Genomic DNA, 18,638 nt, shown 5'->3' with positions numbered 1-18,638 from the left:
TTGAGTAGGAGATGCTAAAACAGTATGATATTGTAGATAGCGTACAGGCTTTGAACGGAGAAGCATGCATTCCCAATCATAGATCCGCCACTACAAGCATGTGTCCTGTTATGATACTTAACCTCCCTGGTTTTTATTTCCTATCTGCATGATGAAGCTGACAATATCAACTCCCAGGGTTGCTGTGAGAAGTCAACAATGTTATGGACATACCATTCCCTGGCACATGGAAAGCTCTCAGTGCCTTCTCCACCAGCACCCTCCACAGACATTGCTCCCTGGGTCACTCTGAGGTCAACGTCAAGTCACTCTTGATATGGACACAGAGCCCTAGCTTTAACAATAGGATTCTCATTTGTTCTTTGTCAATAGAATTCCCTTTTACCCAGGAGGTCTTGACTTTGTAACTGGGCTTCTCTTATAGTCCCTGATCCTATGTTCCAGTAAAAGGAAACTATTCTCCCAGGGTCTGCCAAGTATTACTTCCTGGACATACCCAGGACCTTATTTCAGGCTCTGCTTATGTGGAACTAGACCTAAGCAAAGTGGTATCTATGTCTATGGGGAAATCACTCAGACTTCACTCCGAGTGTTCTTTTTGTGGTTAATAAACCACTAAGAGCACCTGTCTGCATTTCTCCTCCAGATTCCCTTTATTTATGCCCTCCTTACTGACCTGCCAAATACCTCTCATAACATCATTCCCTCTTCTCTCCTAGTTGCCTCAGAGTCACTGCAAGAAGTCCCAGGGTTCCTGTGTGCATCAATTCTCACATGCAGTCTGAATAAATACTGACAAAAGCATCTGCAAGTATTTTTTAAAGTACCATAATTCACTTGAAAGTGCCAATTACTAATTCATAGTTCTCCTTTTCAGAACTTATTTTTCCTTTCAATAGGTACAAATAGCACAACTATTATTATCCAAATATTATCAATTTGGAGATCCAAGAAATATTTGAATGTAAAAAGGGGTTTTCATACACAGACAATTTGGACACGCCAGCTCTAGGTGACAGAAATAGTGTGGAAGACGGTGTGAGAGTAGACCTAACTTTAGGAACCTCAGTTAAATCTGTTTTGAGCCCTATCCGGGGCCCTGAAAGACTCCCATTGACAATTCCAAAGCCTTCTTAAGAGGTCTAGACCCAGGATCCTAAACTAAATTGAATGCCATAAACAAACTATAAGAACTACTGGAATCTGTTCCCCAAATAAAGCAGTCTGCAGAACTAGAAGATTTTGCATTAGGTTCTTTTGGCTGTTTTGCCAACTTTGTTTCTATAGTCACTCCACATGTGTTCATTTTTTTCTAGCATAAAATCCCAATATATTTGCTATTGGTGGCAGATTGGACTTTCTGTACATCCCTAATCTGTAAAATTAGATACTGCTACTGACTTCGGAGGGTTATTTGGAAGCTTATGTGAGACAAAAATCTGTGAAAGTGTTTGATAAATATTAATTGCTACTGAAGTGGCATACCTGTCCTTTTTGCCAGATACCACATTTTTATATCATCAACCCAGTTCCCCATTTCTACAGTTTTCCTAATTTGTCCCAAAGCAATAGTATCATAAAGGCTTGAGCTCTTTTGCCCAATTCCACTCCTTTCCTGTTGAGATCTCATAGCCACCAATGATATCTGATCATGAACCGTTAATATGGAGATCATTTTCTTTGCTTCATCTGTTACAAGAAGAAGCTATGTATATTTATAAATAATCAGAGAGTTGGCATGAATGAACCTGATGAGAGCAGTTTATGAAATTATTGGTTCTTTCCTGTCCTTTGAGCCACACACTGATTCAGTTACAAGCCCTATTGATTTCCCTCAAATGTTTCTCACATGTGTCCCTCCCCTCTGGGCCAATTGCCACCCCTCTAGATCAATCCCAATTATCTCTGTTACATCAGCAGCCTAGCTGGTTTTTCTTCCTCTTTTTTGCCAAATTCAAATCCATCTTCACACCACTCACAGGTCAATATACCAAATCCCAGTGCAGGGTATTTTTTTTTTTTCAACAAGGAAGCAAAGTCACCAGAAAGACCTGAAAAGGGAAAAAAATGGTTAGTGGTTTAAAAAAAAAAAAGAATCACTTCCTTAAGAGGCCAGTTGCTAAGGAACTTTAGAGTCTAAGAACAGGAGAGATAAGTGAGAATCACTTGAGAGGCTCTTAAAAGTGATACATTCAAATACTGTTTTGTAATGTGTTCTCACTTTACCTACACAATGTAATTTTTCATAATCAACCTGAGTCTAATGAAGGACTGTCTCCCCCCTGTCTCACTTACAGTTGTATTTCAATTATTATGATTGTCTATCACCTGCAACTAAACCCTGAGCTCCTGAAGGGTTGGTGCAGCACCTCATCCATTTCTGTATTTCCAGCAACTAGCACAGGGCCTGACATATGCCAAGTGCTTAAAGAATGAATGGATACAGATAAATATCACATGAAAGACTCAGAAATTTTTAAAGAAGTGGTAAACAACTCATGGAAAGTATTCAGTGAGAAGTAAGTTTGGAGTTGGGTCTTGACAGACAATTAGAAGCTTACCAAATAAAGGGAAGAAAAATCTGGGTAAAGAGAACAGTGTTCAAAAGCTAATTTGTTTCCTAGCCTCCAGGAGAGAATCTTTGGATCTAAAGATGGTGTACTTCCAATCCTTAATGCCACAGGGCAAGGACAGGCAGCATGAACTGCCTTCTGCAGAATGATGACCATATTTAAATACTTCTATTCCAAAAAGAAAACCAGATTCTTATACTAGATAGAGTTCCTGCCTAGAAGCAAAAGGCCCTAAACTTCCTGAAATCCAAGGTGGTATGGCTCTAAGCTTGAGCTGCCTAGATTTGTCAATATGGATTTCTAAGACACATCTGTAAAAAAATAAAAAATAAAAAATAAAAAATAAACCACATGCATATATACACACTCACAATGTGCTTATTCAAACAATTAAAAATCAACTAAATAAACCAGCTTCCTCAAATATTATTTCAACTTGAAGCAAAAACTTTTCCCAGGCTCCCCAAACACTAGCTTAGAATCGAGTAAATGAGCCTCACACATAATGAGACCTCCAGGTACCTGATACCTGCATCCTCCCAGCCCCAGGGGGGTGGCTCTCAGAATGTCTTCAGGGAGTGACCCCCAGAAGCCCAGCTGCCTGATCCTGGGAGAGCATCTCCTCTGGCTTCAAAGACTTTTCCACACAGAGGGGTTATCAAGAATGCCTATGCCTCTCAAACCTGACTATATTCCTACTAGTGTGTGTTTATGCCCTGCCTGCTCCTGCCGTAGGCACTCTTGGTCACCTTGCTCACCTTGGTCACCTTGTGACTATCCATTGTGGCCAAGGGAGCCTGATATTTCAATCTTTACTCCTCAGCCTCCTCCAGCCCAGCTTCCCCGTTGTGCCTCAGTGCTAAGCAGAGTCATGTGAGTGGTCTTTAGAAGAAGGACTGAAATGGGGCTCATTACATATGAGCTGACTTTAATTTATTGTAGTATTTCAGCTCCTATCACAGCTGGACAGGTCTTCATAAGCTATATTTGCTCTTCCTTCCATTTCCTTTGAAGAATTAAAGACTTCCAAGAGTGGGGAGGATGCTAACCAAATCATAATAGCCGTTCTTCTACCTCAAGACAGACAAGTTTCAGCCAGATAAGATGATATTTTAGCCATGTGTTTCTCAATAGGAACTCTATTGGTATTTGGAATAAGACAATTCTTCCTTGGGCAGAATCGCCACAAGTTTTGCAGGACATTTCACATCGTGAATGGCCAAGAGCTTCTGTGCTCATTATTTTAACAGTTAAAAGCTCAGCCAAGCATTTCTGATTTCACCATAGTGGCACCATACCATTCCGTGGCTGGACTACTACATAGTTTTTGCTCAGAAGCCTCACAGAAGACATAAAATATATGTCTTTAGACATATATTTTAGTATCAAATGATTTACTTTATTGGAAAATATTCTCTATTGCAGCTTTACTTTCTTTTTAACATCTTAGTGTAAATGATTAACAGCTGGTCATCAACTTCTTTTAAATAGATTTTTATGAACTTGAAGAAAGTCTCCATGCATACTAACCTTCATCATTGATGTGATTTACTTTATGCAAAACTTCTCTTTCTGAATATGCATAAGCAAATCAGAATATAATTTAAATACCCTACAGAAGCTTACTGTTTAAAGAGATAAAAATGTGAAATATTACATAAATTGAACTGATCCCCTTCCTTCAACAAAATGATGTATCTTTGGTGTAGCTGTTTTTTTATATTCAGGGTCTGCTTTTGCTTTAAATGAGGGACACTTAAATTTGCTGTATCTTTCCTGATACAATTGTTTATCTCTGCAGAGTGGGTGTAGGCTTACTCACAAAGTTGTATTGGCTATAAATTTGCCTTCTAGTTTAGGGAAGGTAAAGATGTAGCATAGTTTACAACATACGTGAATCAGTGCTCTGAACTGTCAGCAGACTTCCATCACTCAGACAGAAGTGGGGAGAGGCTGGTGGTTGGCTAAGATTTTCCTTTTTCTTCTTGAAGACAAGATGAACCTTTCTATTTTGCTTCTACTTCTTAAAGGATGTGCAAGGGGGATGATTCATAGTCTTGAAAGAAAAGACATCACTAGTCCATCCCTAAACTAATTATTTTCAAGCACACAATCCATGCATAATTTGGAGCTAGTGAAATATGAAAAGATATAAAAGGTATTATAAAGTTGCTAAGTGTTTGTGTGAGGTGAGGCAGCAATAATGGGGTAAAAATAATCCAAATAAACATGAGAACCTCCGAGTGTAATATGGTTTTATGAAGGCTTGAAAATGTGCACTCATCTCTGAAGAGTAGGAAAGAAATAAGAGGAGAAAAGAGGAGCCGTTCCAGATGTCAGGGAGGAAGAGTAGAAATGAAGTAGGAGCATGTATGGTTATGCAGTGAAAAAGTGAGACTATATGATTCTGTGATGCATGGAAAATTATAACAGATGGTCACAGAGTAAAAATATTTTAAGTAAAGATAAGTAAACCCAGGGATTAACTTAATCCACTAGGAAATATATCACCAGATTTGTAACTGAGAACTATTGAACTTCAATCAATTTCAGAAATGTGCTTCTACTGCTTTACTGAGACTATGTGACTTTTATGCTTTTATGTTTCAGATTTGGGAACCAATCAATGAAAAGAGAGAACTTTACTCTCATCACTGACTTTGTTTTCCAAGGTTTCTCCAGCTTCCGTGAGCAGCAGATCACCCTTTTTGGCATGTTCCTTGCACTATACATCTTAATCCTAGCAGGCAATATCATCATTGTGACCATCATCCGAATTGATCATCATCTTCACACACCCATGTACTTCTTCCTGAGCATGCTGTCCACTTCAGAGACTGTATATACATTGATCTTTCTCCCAAGGATGCTCTCCAGCCTCGTAGGTATGAGCCAGCCCATATCATTGGCAGGGTGTGCCACACAGATGTTCTTTTTTGTAACCTTTGGCATCACTAACTGCTTCCTGCTCACAGCAGTGGGATATGACCGCTATGTGGCCATCTGCAACCCCCTGAGATACATGGTTATTATGAACAAGAGGCTGCGTATCCAGCTTGTCCTGGGGGCCTGCAACATTGGGCTGATTGTAGCAATAACACAAGTGACATCTGTATTCAGGTTACCCTTCTGTGCTAGAAAGGTGTCCCACTTCTTCTGTGACATCCGACCTGTGATGAAGCTCTCCTGCATTGACACCACTGTCAATGAAATCCTAACTTTGATTATCAGTGTGCTGGTGCTTGTTGTACCTATGGGTCTGGTTTTCATTTCTTATGTTCTCATTATCTCTACAATCCTCAAGATTGCTTCAGTTGAGGGCTGGAAAAAAGCTTTTGCCACCTGTGCCTCCCACCTCACTGTGGTCATTGTCCACTATGGCTGTGCCTCCATTGCCTACCTCAAGCCCAAGTCAGAGAACACCAGAGATCATGACCAGCTGATCTCAGTGACCTACACTGTCATCACTCCCCTACTGAACCCTGTGGTATACACCCTGAGAAACAAAGAGGTCAAAGATGCTCTGTGCAGGGCTGTTGGTGGGAAGTTTTCCTGACCATTTAGGAAGAGTTCTCCTGAGGCTGTCAACATCCACACTAGGCAGGAATATGAGGTGTAAACTCACAAACCCTTGGCTCCTAGAGACCTGCCCCTTAAATAAGAGGCAAAAGAGGAATAGCAGTTTCATACAACTGGGAGTCTGAAGCTTTAAATAAAGTTACTGGATGGAGTTTTATCCCTGTTTTGGGGGATAAATAGAAAAACAAAGATAAGATATGGCTAAATAAAAGGTCAGAAAGTAGTGTGGGCTGAGAAATTTTTTACTGACCTTTTGGTTTCTTTGTGAATCTCCACCTAATGAAGGCAATAGAAAGCCCCTTGAGAAAATAGAATCCAAGACACACTTAAAATCTGTGTCCTACAATCCCTTTCTTCCTATACTAGAGCACCAGGGCTTCTAAAACTGGATTCCCTATTGGAGTATGTTTATGACATGTCAAGTAATAAGTTACTGTGTGGGGAAGGAGAGAGGCCTCAGGATTAGATAGCCCAGGAGAAATAGATGTTCTCTCCTGGATGTGTTAATTTATCCCAGATTCTAGCAAAACTGCTTATTAAAGATGGTGAGCATACACAGTTTAATTAGAGATGCTGGCACTTCTACAGTCATCGTGACAGTGTTTTGAGGGCACAATCTGAGATACTCCTGGATCCTTTCAAATTTGGTTAAATCAGAAAACACATAATGGGCAAGAGCTATGAACTAGCCTCTGTGCTAGGTCCTGGAGAAATAAAGATTAAAAAAGCTTTCTTGTCTGGCTTCAGGAAGCTACAAGCCTAGTGGTAAAAACAAGCATTTGACAGTATGGTTTCAGTTCTTTATGATGAGTGGCATTTACAAACAATTAAAGAAGAACTCAGCAAAATAAAGAAAGGGAAAGGGGAAGAGAGAGAAACTGTTGGAGATTGTTAGGGAAGTCTTTAAAGAGGAGGGGACCTGTGATGTAAACTGTTTTTAAAACACAAGAGATTGTCTGAATGATGAGAAAGAATTCCAAAGAGAAGAAACAATGTAGCTACAGGTATGAAAGCAAAAGGACCGATCAGGGAACGAAAAATGATTCAGTTGTGCTGACTCCAGGACATGGAGGAGGTGGGGATTGAAGGAGATAAAACCAGAAGGGTAGGTTGGGGTCATATTCTAAGGCATCATATGCCAAATTAAGGAATTTCAGCTTTAACTTTTTTTTTCTAAAACGGAGTCTTGCTCTGTTGCCCAGGCTTAGTGCAGTGGCACAATCTCAGCTCTCTGCAACCTCCACCTCCTGGGTTCAAGAGATTCTCCTGTCTCAGCCTCCTGAGTAGCTGGAATTACAGGCATGCGTCACCAAATCCGACTAATTTTTGTATTTTTAGTAGAGACAGGGTTTCTCCATTTTGGCCAGGCTGGTCTCAAACTCCTAACCTCAGGTGATCTGCCCACCTCGGCCTCCCAAAGTGCTGGGATTACAGGCATGAACCACTGCACCTGGCCAGTTTTTACTTTTAAGCATGGGAACTACCCAGGACTTAGGAGAACTAGGATTCAGTTTGTGAAGCATCTATATGAATTCTTAACATCTTTATCATACTTAGCTCCCCTGAGAGATCTAAAAAGCCGTATGGGGGGAGGGGGACTTTGGACTCCAGGCCAAAAAAACTCATGAGTAAAAAGAAAATGTGACTAAGGTATTGGGGAGAATACACAGAAATAATTATGTACTTAAGATGAAGCTGAATCAGACAGTCATAGAGAACATGGAGAGGAAGCTGTCCAAGAACTGTCATGTAGATTTGGGGTTTGAGATACAGATGAGCACCAAGGGAAGAATAAGGATTTGCTGTTAAATCAGTGACTAGACTAGGCCTCAGACCTGGTGGCAGTATGATCTCAGGGCACACTTTCTACTAGGCTGAAAGGGTGGACTCTTTAATCAGAAAAGCCTTCGAACAAACAAACAAACAAACGAACAAACAAACAAAAACAGCAGAGATCCAAAGGACACATGTATCTGCATTCCAGACCATAATAGAACTACTAGGGCATTTTTCAGGATTAACAAGGTCAATGGCAAAAATAAAACCATATCTAAAGTTCTCTAAGAACATTATAAGGTGGCTAAAAGTAACGAAGAAAAGTTGTTAACTGACAAGAGAAAAAATGAAAAATTAAAAGCAAAACATTGCTGGTAAAGATTTTGACAGGCATTAAGTAAACATTCATGAAGTGTTTACCAGTCATTCAATAAACATTCATAAAGTCTTCACTATGTGCCAGATACTATGCTAGACATAAAAAAATCTTGAAATAAGCCCTGTACTATCCCTTAAACAGTTTCCAGTCTTGAAAGAGAGATGGGCTTATGCAGAACTCACCATAATTCAATGTGATGGAGAAATGAACAAAGTATGCTTAATATTTAATGACAAAAATGTAAGCCTCGGGATATTTTTTCCTGATCTATATAAAGCTAAATCTCATCAAGCTAAGAATGGATCTTGCATGTTGAAGTTCAGTGAAATAAATGCCTGTTACCTGGACAGTAAGGTTGCCTTGATCTGTGTGTAGTGCTATCTCCTGGGGCCAAAGGCTATGCAGCTCCTGCTGGGCTTCACTCAGAACATTTCATCACCATAGAATTTTGGAACATTTGTCACCCAGGTTTTTCAGAAATCTTGTTTGAACAGAATAGCTTAACAGTCAGACATTATGGAATCAAATGTTTTCAACATTCCCTTTTTTTGGAATTATTTTAGTCATCATTCATGCTCGGTATCACTGCTTTCATACTGTAGCCCCTTGCCACAAGACAATTTCCCAACCATTATCTCACTAGGTCCTCAGAACAATCTCAAGGGAGACAAGGATAAGGCTCTCATTATACGATAATAAGACTGAGACAGAAAAAGGAGTGAAGGCAGAACTTGAACTTGCGCCATTTGGCTGGCATTTTCTGTTTTCCTAGAATAAGTCCTCACCCAAGGGCGACTCACAATGGAAATAGTGATGTACTAGAGAAATCAAACTAGGCAAAATTTACATTCTCCGGGGCCTCAAACATTCCAAATAAATCAAAACCTCATCCCCGAGGCTTTTCCAAGAGAGGTCCTATATAAAAGGCCCACCTGGGACCCTTACTCTAGCCAGTGGGGACTCACGAGGAAGACCATCTCCAGCACAGCACAAGCTGTAAAGTCTTATTCATGCAGAACCAGCTAAGAATTTAGGGAACATGAGTATCCATTTTCTGCAATATTAAAACAAATCATAGAAAGGCATTTAGAGCTCCACAAGCAAACCTAACCCTTACTTAAACAGATTCAAGAATTCAGTAGACACTGTGTTGCGTTAGATCTGGAGCCAGTTGCTGGGAATAAGTGGTCAATTATGCCAAGTGTCTGGCTTGTGGACAGAGAGACTGCTATATATATATATATATATATATATCATATATATTAACATAGCATATATATATATATGGTAGACTATATATATATATACACCAAATATATATATATATATATACATGTTTGGTAGACTAATGAATGCTAAACTAGAGCACAGAAGGAAGAAAGCTTTAGTTCCAATTGATGTTTTTAAATTATAAATAAAGGATAATAAACACAGGTTCTTGGCCAGTCACCCGGCTCACTTCTCTTCAAGCACATACTAAACACCATTAGCAATAAAGGGACAGATCATGCAATAGAGGGATTTGAGATCTTTATGGTAGTGCAGGACTCTTTTTTGTAAGGAAACTTCCAGCAACTCAAACTTTAAACTCTTATTTCTGTGGATGCCACCGAAGACTTTAGAAAGCATGAGTACCTCACTGACTCACTGCCTAGTAGAACTGAGGCTAGGATATGTTAAATGCCTTTGCAATATTTCTGTTGGACACACACTCCCTCCTCCCCAGCAATCTACAGACATATATCTCTGAGACATCTGTAAGCCCAAAGGAAAGCCTATGCACTTGTACTGGGTGGGGGTAGGGAGACACAATATAAGGCTGAAGGCCACTGAACTGAGATAGAGGTTAATGATTCACCCACAAAGACCTCTTGAAATTGAGAGTCACAACATTTAAGCAACTCAACCAGGAATAGAGAGTTAATGAATGAGAGAGCTAAGGCTTGAATTCAGTCTACTGACTTCAAGCCTTCCCATTCCTTATGTTGTAGCTGTGAGAAGTGATTGGTAAAAATGGGCTCTTAACCAAAGTCCACCATGGGATCCCAGTATTCACTAAAAGAAAACTTTCATACTCTAAACAAAGTAGATTAGATTAAGTAAATAGGAAGATCTATTCAACAGGGTTGGGAAAACAGAAAAAGAGTATGCAGAAAGAGTATGCATTTTTCTTTGGCGATAGAATTTTCCTATCAAAGACTAGAAATGGATGTTGCAGTTTCTAGATGTCAATCTTGAGGCTTTCAAGGATCCTCAAAATAGCTTCAGAATAGGCTGTGCTCCCATCTATAAGCCATCTCATTTTTTCCCCATTTGGCTTCTGGACCCCTAGCCTCAATAGCTCCTTCACTCTTGCCCTGGAAATGAGCTTACTCTAGCTTCTTATGGCCTGTGGACCCTTAATGTAATGTGTTAGCAGCATCAGCATATAGTTTGTAAAGCATTTTCATTTGACCCTCACCACATGTCTGTGATATTGGTAGAGATAATCTCATCGGCACTTTATCTGTTAGGAAACTAAGGCTCAGAGGAGACATGGGTAACTCTGATAGGTAGTCAAAATCATATAGCTGGTGATTGTCAGAATGACTTAAACCCAAATAGTTGCCCCAGTCCTCCTTATTGCACTGTTCTTTGCTTAAGAGAAGTTCCTTTCATTTACTGTGTAGCAACTGAAGTTTAGCTCCAGCATTCCTCCATCCTGATAACTGAACACATCTGTATTTAAACATTTTCTGCCTTCTTTGGAAATGACAGCAAAGCATGCCCTCAGGAATGCTGTGTTGTTCCATTATTGTGGCTCAGAGGAGAGTTTTCTAGCTGGTTCCATATTGTCTCAGCTTGCCTAAATATAAGGGCTTTCTTTTTTACCCCCCCGCTCTCCCCGCAATTTCTCTCTAATGTTCCTCTTCTTCTCTTGTACTATTTCTACCTCTTCTTCTTCTTGTATTCTAGAGGCTTTTATCTTTTTTCTTTGATCTTTCATGAAGGACTATCTACAAAGGTATTTTGGGTGGGAGAATTGCTAAGCCACTTCTGGATAATCAGTAAGCTTCTAGCTGATTGCTGTCAACAAACCTCACTAAACTGCAACGAGATGGACATTGCATCTTGGTTCTAAACTCTCAGCAAGTTTCCTGCATTGTTCAGACAAGACTGGTCAGTGCTTCACTGCTAATTTCACTCCTGTGTGGTTCCTTCCTTTGAATTTGACCAGCCCAAAGCTATATCTAGTTTAAGAAATTAAAAAATCTGCTCTCCAAGTGTGCATGCAAATACTTCTACTGTATACCTTTTGGAACTTAAAAGTCAAGAACTTTACACTTTTGTTTCTCAAGCTTTTTAATTATCTCACTTTTTTCAAAGGAATTGAGGAGCTGAGTGACCAGAGTTTAATTCTGTGGACTGGAGATAGGAGGTGGGGAGAGGAAAGGCTTTTAGGATGAAAGTAAAATATAAGATGAAATGGGGGAAGGAAGGAAAACAATGGAAATATTTTTCAAATTTATTTCTCTAGTCTTTCATTGGATTTGTTGATTTCTTGATTTAGAATGTTTATCCACAGAACAATTTAGACTCTAGGCTTTCTGTTACTGGGCAATTTTAGCTAAGTTTCTTATTTCTAACCAAACTAGGAATGAATGGATGCTACTGTTAGTGTTCAATCTGTACAATGTCTTTTTAAGGTTTAATCAGAGGAAAAGGAGTTTAGAAGTTATCATTCCATCCTTAGAATCAGAAAAAGCTGGACAAACTAAAAGCCAATAACTTTTTTGGACCCATTAGAGAACTGAGATTGCAAGTCAAGTTGCCACCTGGATATCTGAAGAGATATTACAGCTAAGATACAGCTGAGATCTGCCTCCTTTCAGGAGGCACTGGACCCATAAACTAGAGTACTTGAATGGCAATTCTGATGAACTGCTGGGAGCTGAGTATGGACTAGTTCGACAGTGAGAAATTTCTGGGGGTCACAGTCTTATAGGAGCTCCCACACTTTCATGGATTTTGCATACAAGAACCTCACCAGATTCTCATGATGAAGATTCAAAAAGGATCTCCTCCTGGCTCTGGCAGGGGGAAGGGAAAATTAATCATTGTGAAACACACTCACATCCTTCTCCATAACAAAGGCCTGTATTTCATAGAAAACTAACTTTGCTAGAGTCTTAGGTCAGGGGAAGGGAATCCTTTCTATCCAGTCACCTTTACCCTTTCCATCTCAACTAAGAAGGAAAAATAGTCAACACGGGTCAGGACTTCAAATGAACAGATGGGCAATTCTGCAGGCAGGGAAAGGAGATGACCTGGGGAAAATATACTAAAGGAGAAAATCATGTGATGGTCACAGCTTTGAGACATGGGCCAACTAAAATACTGAGAACTAATTAGTAGATAATAGAAAACTTCCTCCACCCTAAATTACCACCATACCAACAGGGTTCCAGTATAATAACAGTGGATTACAGCTGAGAGAGTGTCAGATGCAGACTTTTTGAGGAAGAGTACTTATGGGAACCCAAAGTCAAAAGGAGAGACAAAATAAGGACAGTAAAGGAATTTGAAGTCTCTGACCAGAATAACATAAATTCTTGCATTAAAGGCCTATTTATGTTACTTTCTATTACCTAATACAACATGTATGGCTTTCAACAACAACAAAAATTATAAGGTATGCTGAAAAGAAAAAAACAATCTGAAAACAAAAGTCAAGCATCAAACCAGATTCAGATATGTCACAGATATTCGAATTATCAGTCAGAGAATTTTAATAACTATGAAGATCTAAAATACATGATAAGGGCTCTAAAGGAAAAAGTAGACAACATGCAAGAAAGATGGGCAATGTAAGTAGAGAGAAAACCTAAGAAAGAATAATAAAGAAATGCTAGAAATCAAAAACAAAGTGACAGAAATAAAGAATGCCTTCCATGGACTCATTATTACATTCAACATGACCAAGGAGAGAGTAAATGAGCTTGGAAATTTGTCAACAGAAACTTTACAAACTAAAATGCAAGAAGAAAAAAAGAAAATAAAATAAAACAGAACATCAAATAACTGGGGGAAAGTATCAAAAAGTATACATATGGAATTAGAAAAACAGGAAGAGAAGAACAAAAGAATGTAATAAAAAAATTGAAATAATAATGACTAAGAACCTTCCAAAATTAATGACAGGAATGACACCACATATCCAGAAATCTTAGACAACACCAAGCAAGGTAAACCAAATGCTCCTACGAAAAAATAAGCAAACAAACAAACAAAAACTCCACTTAAGCAAATGAGTCATATTATTTTCCAGGTTCAGAAAACCAAGGACAGAGAAAATCTTTAAATAAGCCAGAGGAAAATAATCATCTTAACTATAGAGGAGTGAGAATAAGAATTAATGCAGACTCCTTATCAGAAACCCCTGCAAACAAGAAAAAGTGGGGTAACATGTTTAAAGTGTTAAAATAAAAAACACAGCCATCTAGAATTCTTTGGAGAGCAAAATTATTCTTCAAAAATAAAAGAGAAACAAAGACTTTATCAGACAAGCAAAACTAAATGAACTTAATGCCAAAAGACTTGCCATTCAAGAAATGCTAAAATAACATATTTATGAGGAAAAAAATTATATAGGTCAGAAACTTGAATCAACATAAAAAAGGAAGAGAGTAGATTATTCTTAATTGAACTAAAAAAACTAGTTTTTTTAGAACTTTTATTTTAGGTTAAGTGGTATGTGTGCTTCTTTAAAGCAATAATAGTAGCAATGTACTTGGTTAATAGAATAAATAAATAAATAAAATAAACAAAACGTAGCTGGGAAGAATTGGGAATAATCATTATTATAAGATATCTACACTACATGTGAAGCAGCAGAGTGTTTTTTGAAAGTGAACTTAGATTAGCTTAAAATGTATATTGTATACTCCAGGATAACTATTATATTTTTTAAAGAACAAAAACTGGTATGCTGAGACAATATGGAGTTACATAAAATGCTTGATTAAAACCACAGAGCACCCAGGACCAGATGGATTCACAGCTGAATTCTACCAGAGGTACAAAGAGGAGCTGGTACCATTCCTTCTGAAACTATTCCAATCAATAGAAAAAGGGAATCCTCCCTAACTCATTCTATGAGGCCAGCATCATCCTGATTCCAAAGTCTGGCAGAGACACAACCAAAAAAGAGAATTTTAGACCAATATCCTTGATGAACATTGATGCAAAAATCCTCAATAAAATACTGGCAAACCGAATCCAGCAGCACATCAAAAAGCTTATCCATCATGATCAAGTGGGCTTCATCCCTGGGAGGCAAGGCTGCTTCAACATATGCAAATCAATAAATGTAATCCAGCATATAAACAGAACCAAAGACAAAAACCACATGATTATCTCAATAGATGCAGAAAAGGCCTCTGACAAAATTCAACAACCTTCATGCTAAAAACTCTCAATAAATTAGGTATTGATGGGACGTATCTCAAAATAATAAGAGCTATCTATGACAAACCCACAGCCAATATCACACTGAATGGGCAAAAACTGGAAGCATTCCCTTTGAAAACTGGCACAAGACAGGGATGCCCTCTGTCACCATTCCTATTCAACATAGTGTTAGAAGTTCTGGCCAGGGCAATCAGTCAGGAGAAGGAAATAAAGGGCATTCAATTAGGGAAAGAGGAAGTCAAATTGTCCCTGTTTGCAGATGACATGATTGTATATCTAGAAAACCCCATCGTCTCAGCCCAAAATCTCCTCAAGCTGATAAGCAACTTCAGCAAAGTCTCAGGATACAAAATTGATGTACAAAAATCACAAGCATTCTTATACACCAATAACAGACAAACAGAGAGCCAAATCATGAGTGAACTCCCATTCACAATTGCTTCCAAGAGAATAAAATACCTAGGAATCCAACTTACAAGGGATGTGAAGGACCTCTTCAAGGAGAACTACAAACCACTGCTCAATGAAATAAAAGAGGATACAAACAAATGGAAGAACATTCTATGCTCATGGGTAGGAAGAATCAATATTGTGAAAATGGCCATACTGCCCAAGGTAATTTATGGATTCAATGCCATCCCCATCAAGCTACCAATGACTTTCTTCACAGAATTGGAAAAAACTACTTTAAAGTTCATATGGAACCAAAAAAGAGCCCACATCACCAAGTCAATCCTAAGCTAAAAGAACAAAGCTGGAGGCATCACCCTACCTGACTTCAAACTATACTACAAGTCTACAGTAACCAAAACAGCATGGTACTGGTACCAAAACAGAGATATAGACCAATGGAACAGAACAGAGCCCTTAGAAATAATGCCGCATATCTACAACTATCTGATCTTTGACAAACCTGACAAAAACAAGAAATGGGGAAAGGATTCCCTATTTAATAAATGGTGCTGGGAAAACTGGCTAGCCATATGTAGAAAGCTGAAACTGGATCCCTTCCTTACACCTTATACAAAAATTAAGTCAAGATGGATTAAAGACTTAAATGCTAGACCAAAAACCATAAAAACCCTAGAAGAAAACCTAGGCAATATCATTCAGGACATAGGCATGGGCAAGGACTTCATGTCTAAAACACCAAAAGCAATGGCAACAAAAGCCAAAATTGACAAACGGGATCTAATTAAACCAAAGAGCTTCTGCACAGCAAAAGAAACTACCATCAGAATGAACAGGTAACCTACAGAATGGGGAAAATTTTTGCAACCTACTCATCTGACAAAGGGCTAATATCCAGAATCTACAATGAACTCCAACAAATTTACAAGAAAAAAACAAACAACCCCATCAAAAAGTGGGCAAAGGATATGAACAGACACTTCTCAAAAGAAGACATTTATGCAGCCAAAAAAACACATGAAAAAACGCTCATCATCACTGGCCATCAGAGAAATGCAAATCAAAACCACAGTGAGATACCATCTCACACCAGTTAGAACGGTGATCATTAAAAAGTCAGGAAACAACAGGTGCTGGAGAGGATGTGGAGAAATAGGAACACTTTTACACTGTTGGTGGGACTGTAAACTAGTTCAACCATTGTGGAAGTCAGTGTGGCGATTCCTCAGGGATCTAGAACTAGAAATACCATTTGACCCAGCCATCCCATTACTGGGTATATACCCAAAGGATTATAAATCATGCTGCTATAAAGACACATGAACACGTATGTTTACAGCGGCACTATTCACAATAGGAAAGACTTAGAACCAACCTAAATGTCCAACAACGATAGACTGGATTAAGAAAATGTGGCACATATATACCATGGAATACTATGCAGCCATAAAAAATGATGAGTTTGTGTCCTTTGTAGGGACATGGATGAAACTGGAAACCAGCATTCTCAGCAAACTATCGCAAGGACAAAAAACCAAACACTGCATGATCTCACTCATAGATGGGAATTGAGCAATGACAACTCATGGACACAGGAAGGGGAACATCACACACCAGGGACTGTTGTGGGGTGGGGGGCGGGGGGAAGGATAGCATTAGGAGATATACCTAATGCTAAATGATGAGTTAATGGGTGCAGCACACCAACATGGCACATGTATACATATGTAACAAACCTGCACGTTGTGCACATGTACCCTAAAACTTAAAGTATAATAATAATAAAATTAAAAAAATGCACAGAACACAAAAAAGAAGAAAACAAACAAAAAACAAATGCAATAAATAGAAAACAGTTGCTTCAATTAAAAGACTGTCAAATGAATAAAAAACAAGACTCATTTAAAGGTTGTTTAAATATGAATGGTCTAAATACATTTAATTAAAAGACTTGAGGCACACAGGATTCATTCACAGGTTGTTTATAGTTTCTATCTGAATAAAAATCCATGTACACAGCTTAAAAATAAAGAAATGGAGAAAAATATACCATGCTAACACTAATCCAAAGAAAGTTGCAGCAATTATATTAATTTCAGGCAAAGCTGAATTCTGAACTAGGAAGATTATGAAATATAAAAAAGGGTAAAACATAATGATAAAAATATTGATTCTACAAGATGAAAAGATATATAAATGTCTATGTTTGGAGCAAAAAGACATCAAAATACATGGGTCAAAAACTTTTAGAACTGAAAAGGTAAAGTGCCAAATCTATTATAGGTGAATACTTACATGCCCTTTCATCAGTAACTGTTTAAGAACACAGAATATCAGAAAGAATATAGAGGAACTAAACAGAACTATCAACCACTTTCTCTAATTGATGTTTATAGAATACTCCACCCAATGACAGTGGAATACACATTCTTCTGAAGCTCACATGAAACATTCACCAAGATAGACATTGTGGAGCATAAACCACACATTTACCAATTTTTAAAAATAGAAATTATACAGTGTATGTTATCAGACCACAGTGAAGTTAAAACCAGAAATTAAGAACAGAGGATAGCTGGAAAATCCCAGCATATGTGAAAATTTCTATATAACACATGGGTCAAAGAAGAAGTCTGAAGAGAAATTTTTAAAATATATTTTGAGCTGAAAGAAAATGGAAATACAACTTATCATTTTTGACATGCAGAAATAGTAATGTTTGAAGGCAAATTTAAATCATTAAATGCATACAACAGAAAAGAAGAAATATTTGGCATCGATAACATAAGCCTTGTCATAAGAAACTAGGGAAAGAAAAACAAAGCAAGCAGAAGAAAAATAAATATCAGCAGAAATCAATAAAATTGAAAGTAGAAAAACATTTGATATTGAGACTATCAGCAAAGTTTAAAGCTGATTCTTTGGAAAGATCAGTAAAATTTATAAACCTCTTGAAAGGGAAAGAAGAAAAATAAAAGAACACACAAATTAGCAATACCCTAAATGAAAAAGGGGCCATAACTACTGACCCACTGACATTAAGAACATTATAAAGGAATATGGAAAACTCTATGCCCAGAAATTTGACAACTTAAATGAAACAGGTCAATTCCTTGAAAGATACAATGTACCACAACTCACACAAGGAGAAATAAAGAAACTGAATAGTCTTATACGTATTAAAGAAATAATTTAATAATAATTAGCCTTTCAAGAAATTAAAGTGACAGGCCCAGATGGTTTTACTGGTGAATTCTATCAAATAATTAAGTAATAAATAATACCAATTTTCCACAGTCTCTTCTAGAAAGTGGAAGTAGAGAGAATGTTTTTTGAGTAATTCCATGAAGTCACTATTACCTTCATACCAAAATCAAATAGACACATTTTTTAAAAACATAGACAATATCTCTAATGAATGTTAAGGCAAAAAATTTGACAAAATATGAGCAAATCAAATGCAACAATAT

General features: G+C 37.9%; 1 protein-coding gene across 1 annotated transcript in view; it reads left to right on the top strand.

Annotated features, from left to right (window-relative positions):
- The first annotated feature begins 5,199 nt into the window (after positions 1 to 5,199).
- The window catches only part of LOC100582113 (putative olfactory receptor 10J6), a 143,694-nt gene continuing 130,255 nt past the window's right edge, over positions 5,200 to 18,638 (top strand). Inside the window, exon 1 of the mRNA XM_012511000.2 lies at positions 5,200 to 5,693. Coding sequence (XP_012366454.2) covers positions 5,200 to 5,693 — 494 coding nt within the window. The remainder of the gene's footprint in view (positions 5,694 to 18,638) is intronic.

The sequence above is a fragment of the Nomascus leucogenys genome, chromosome 12 (genome assembly GCF_006542625.1).
Source record: "Nomascus leucogenys isolate Asia chromosome 12, Asia_NLE_v1, whole genome shotgun sequence".
Taxonomy (NCBI): Eukaryota; Metazoa; Chordata; class Mammalia; order Primates; family Hylobatidae; genus Nomascus; species Nomascus leucogenys.
The sequence above is the reverse complement of the archived record's forward strand: the minus strand, read 5'-3'. Positions and strand labels throughout refer to the sequence as shown.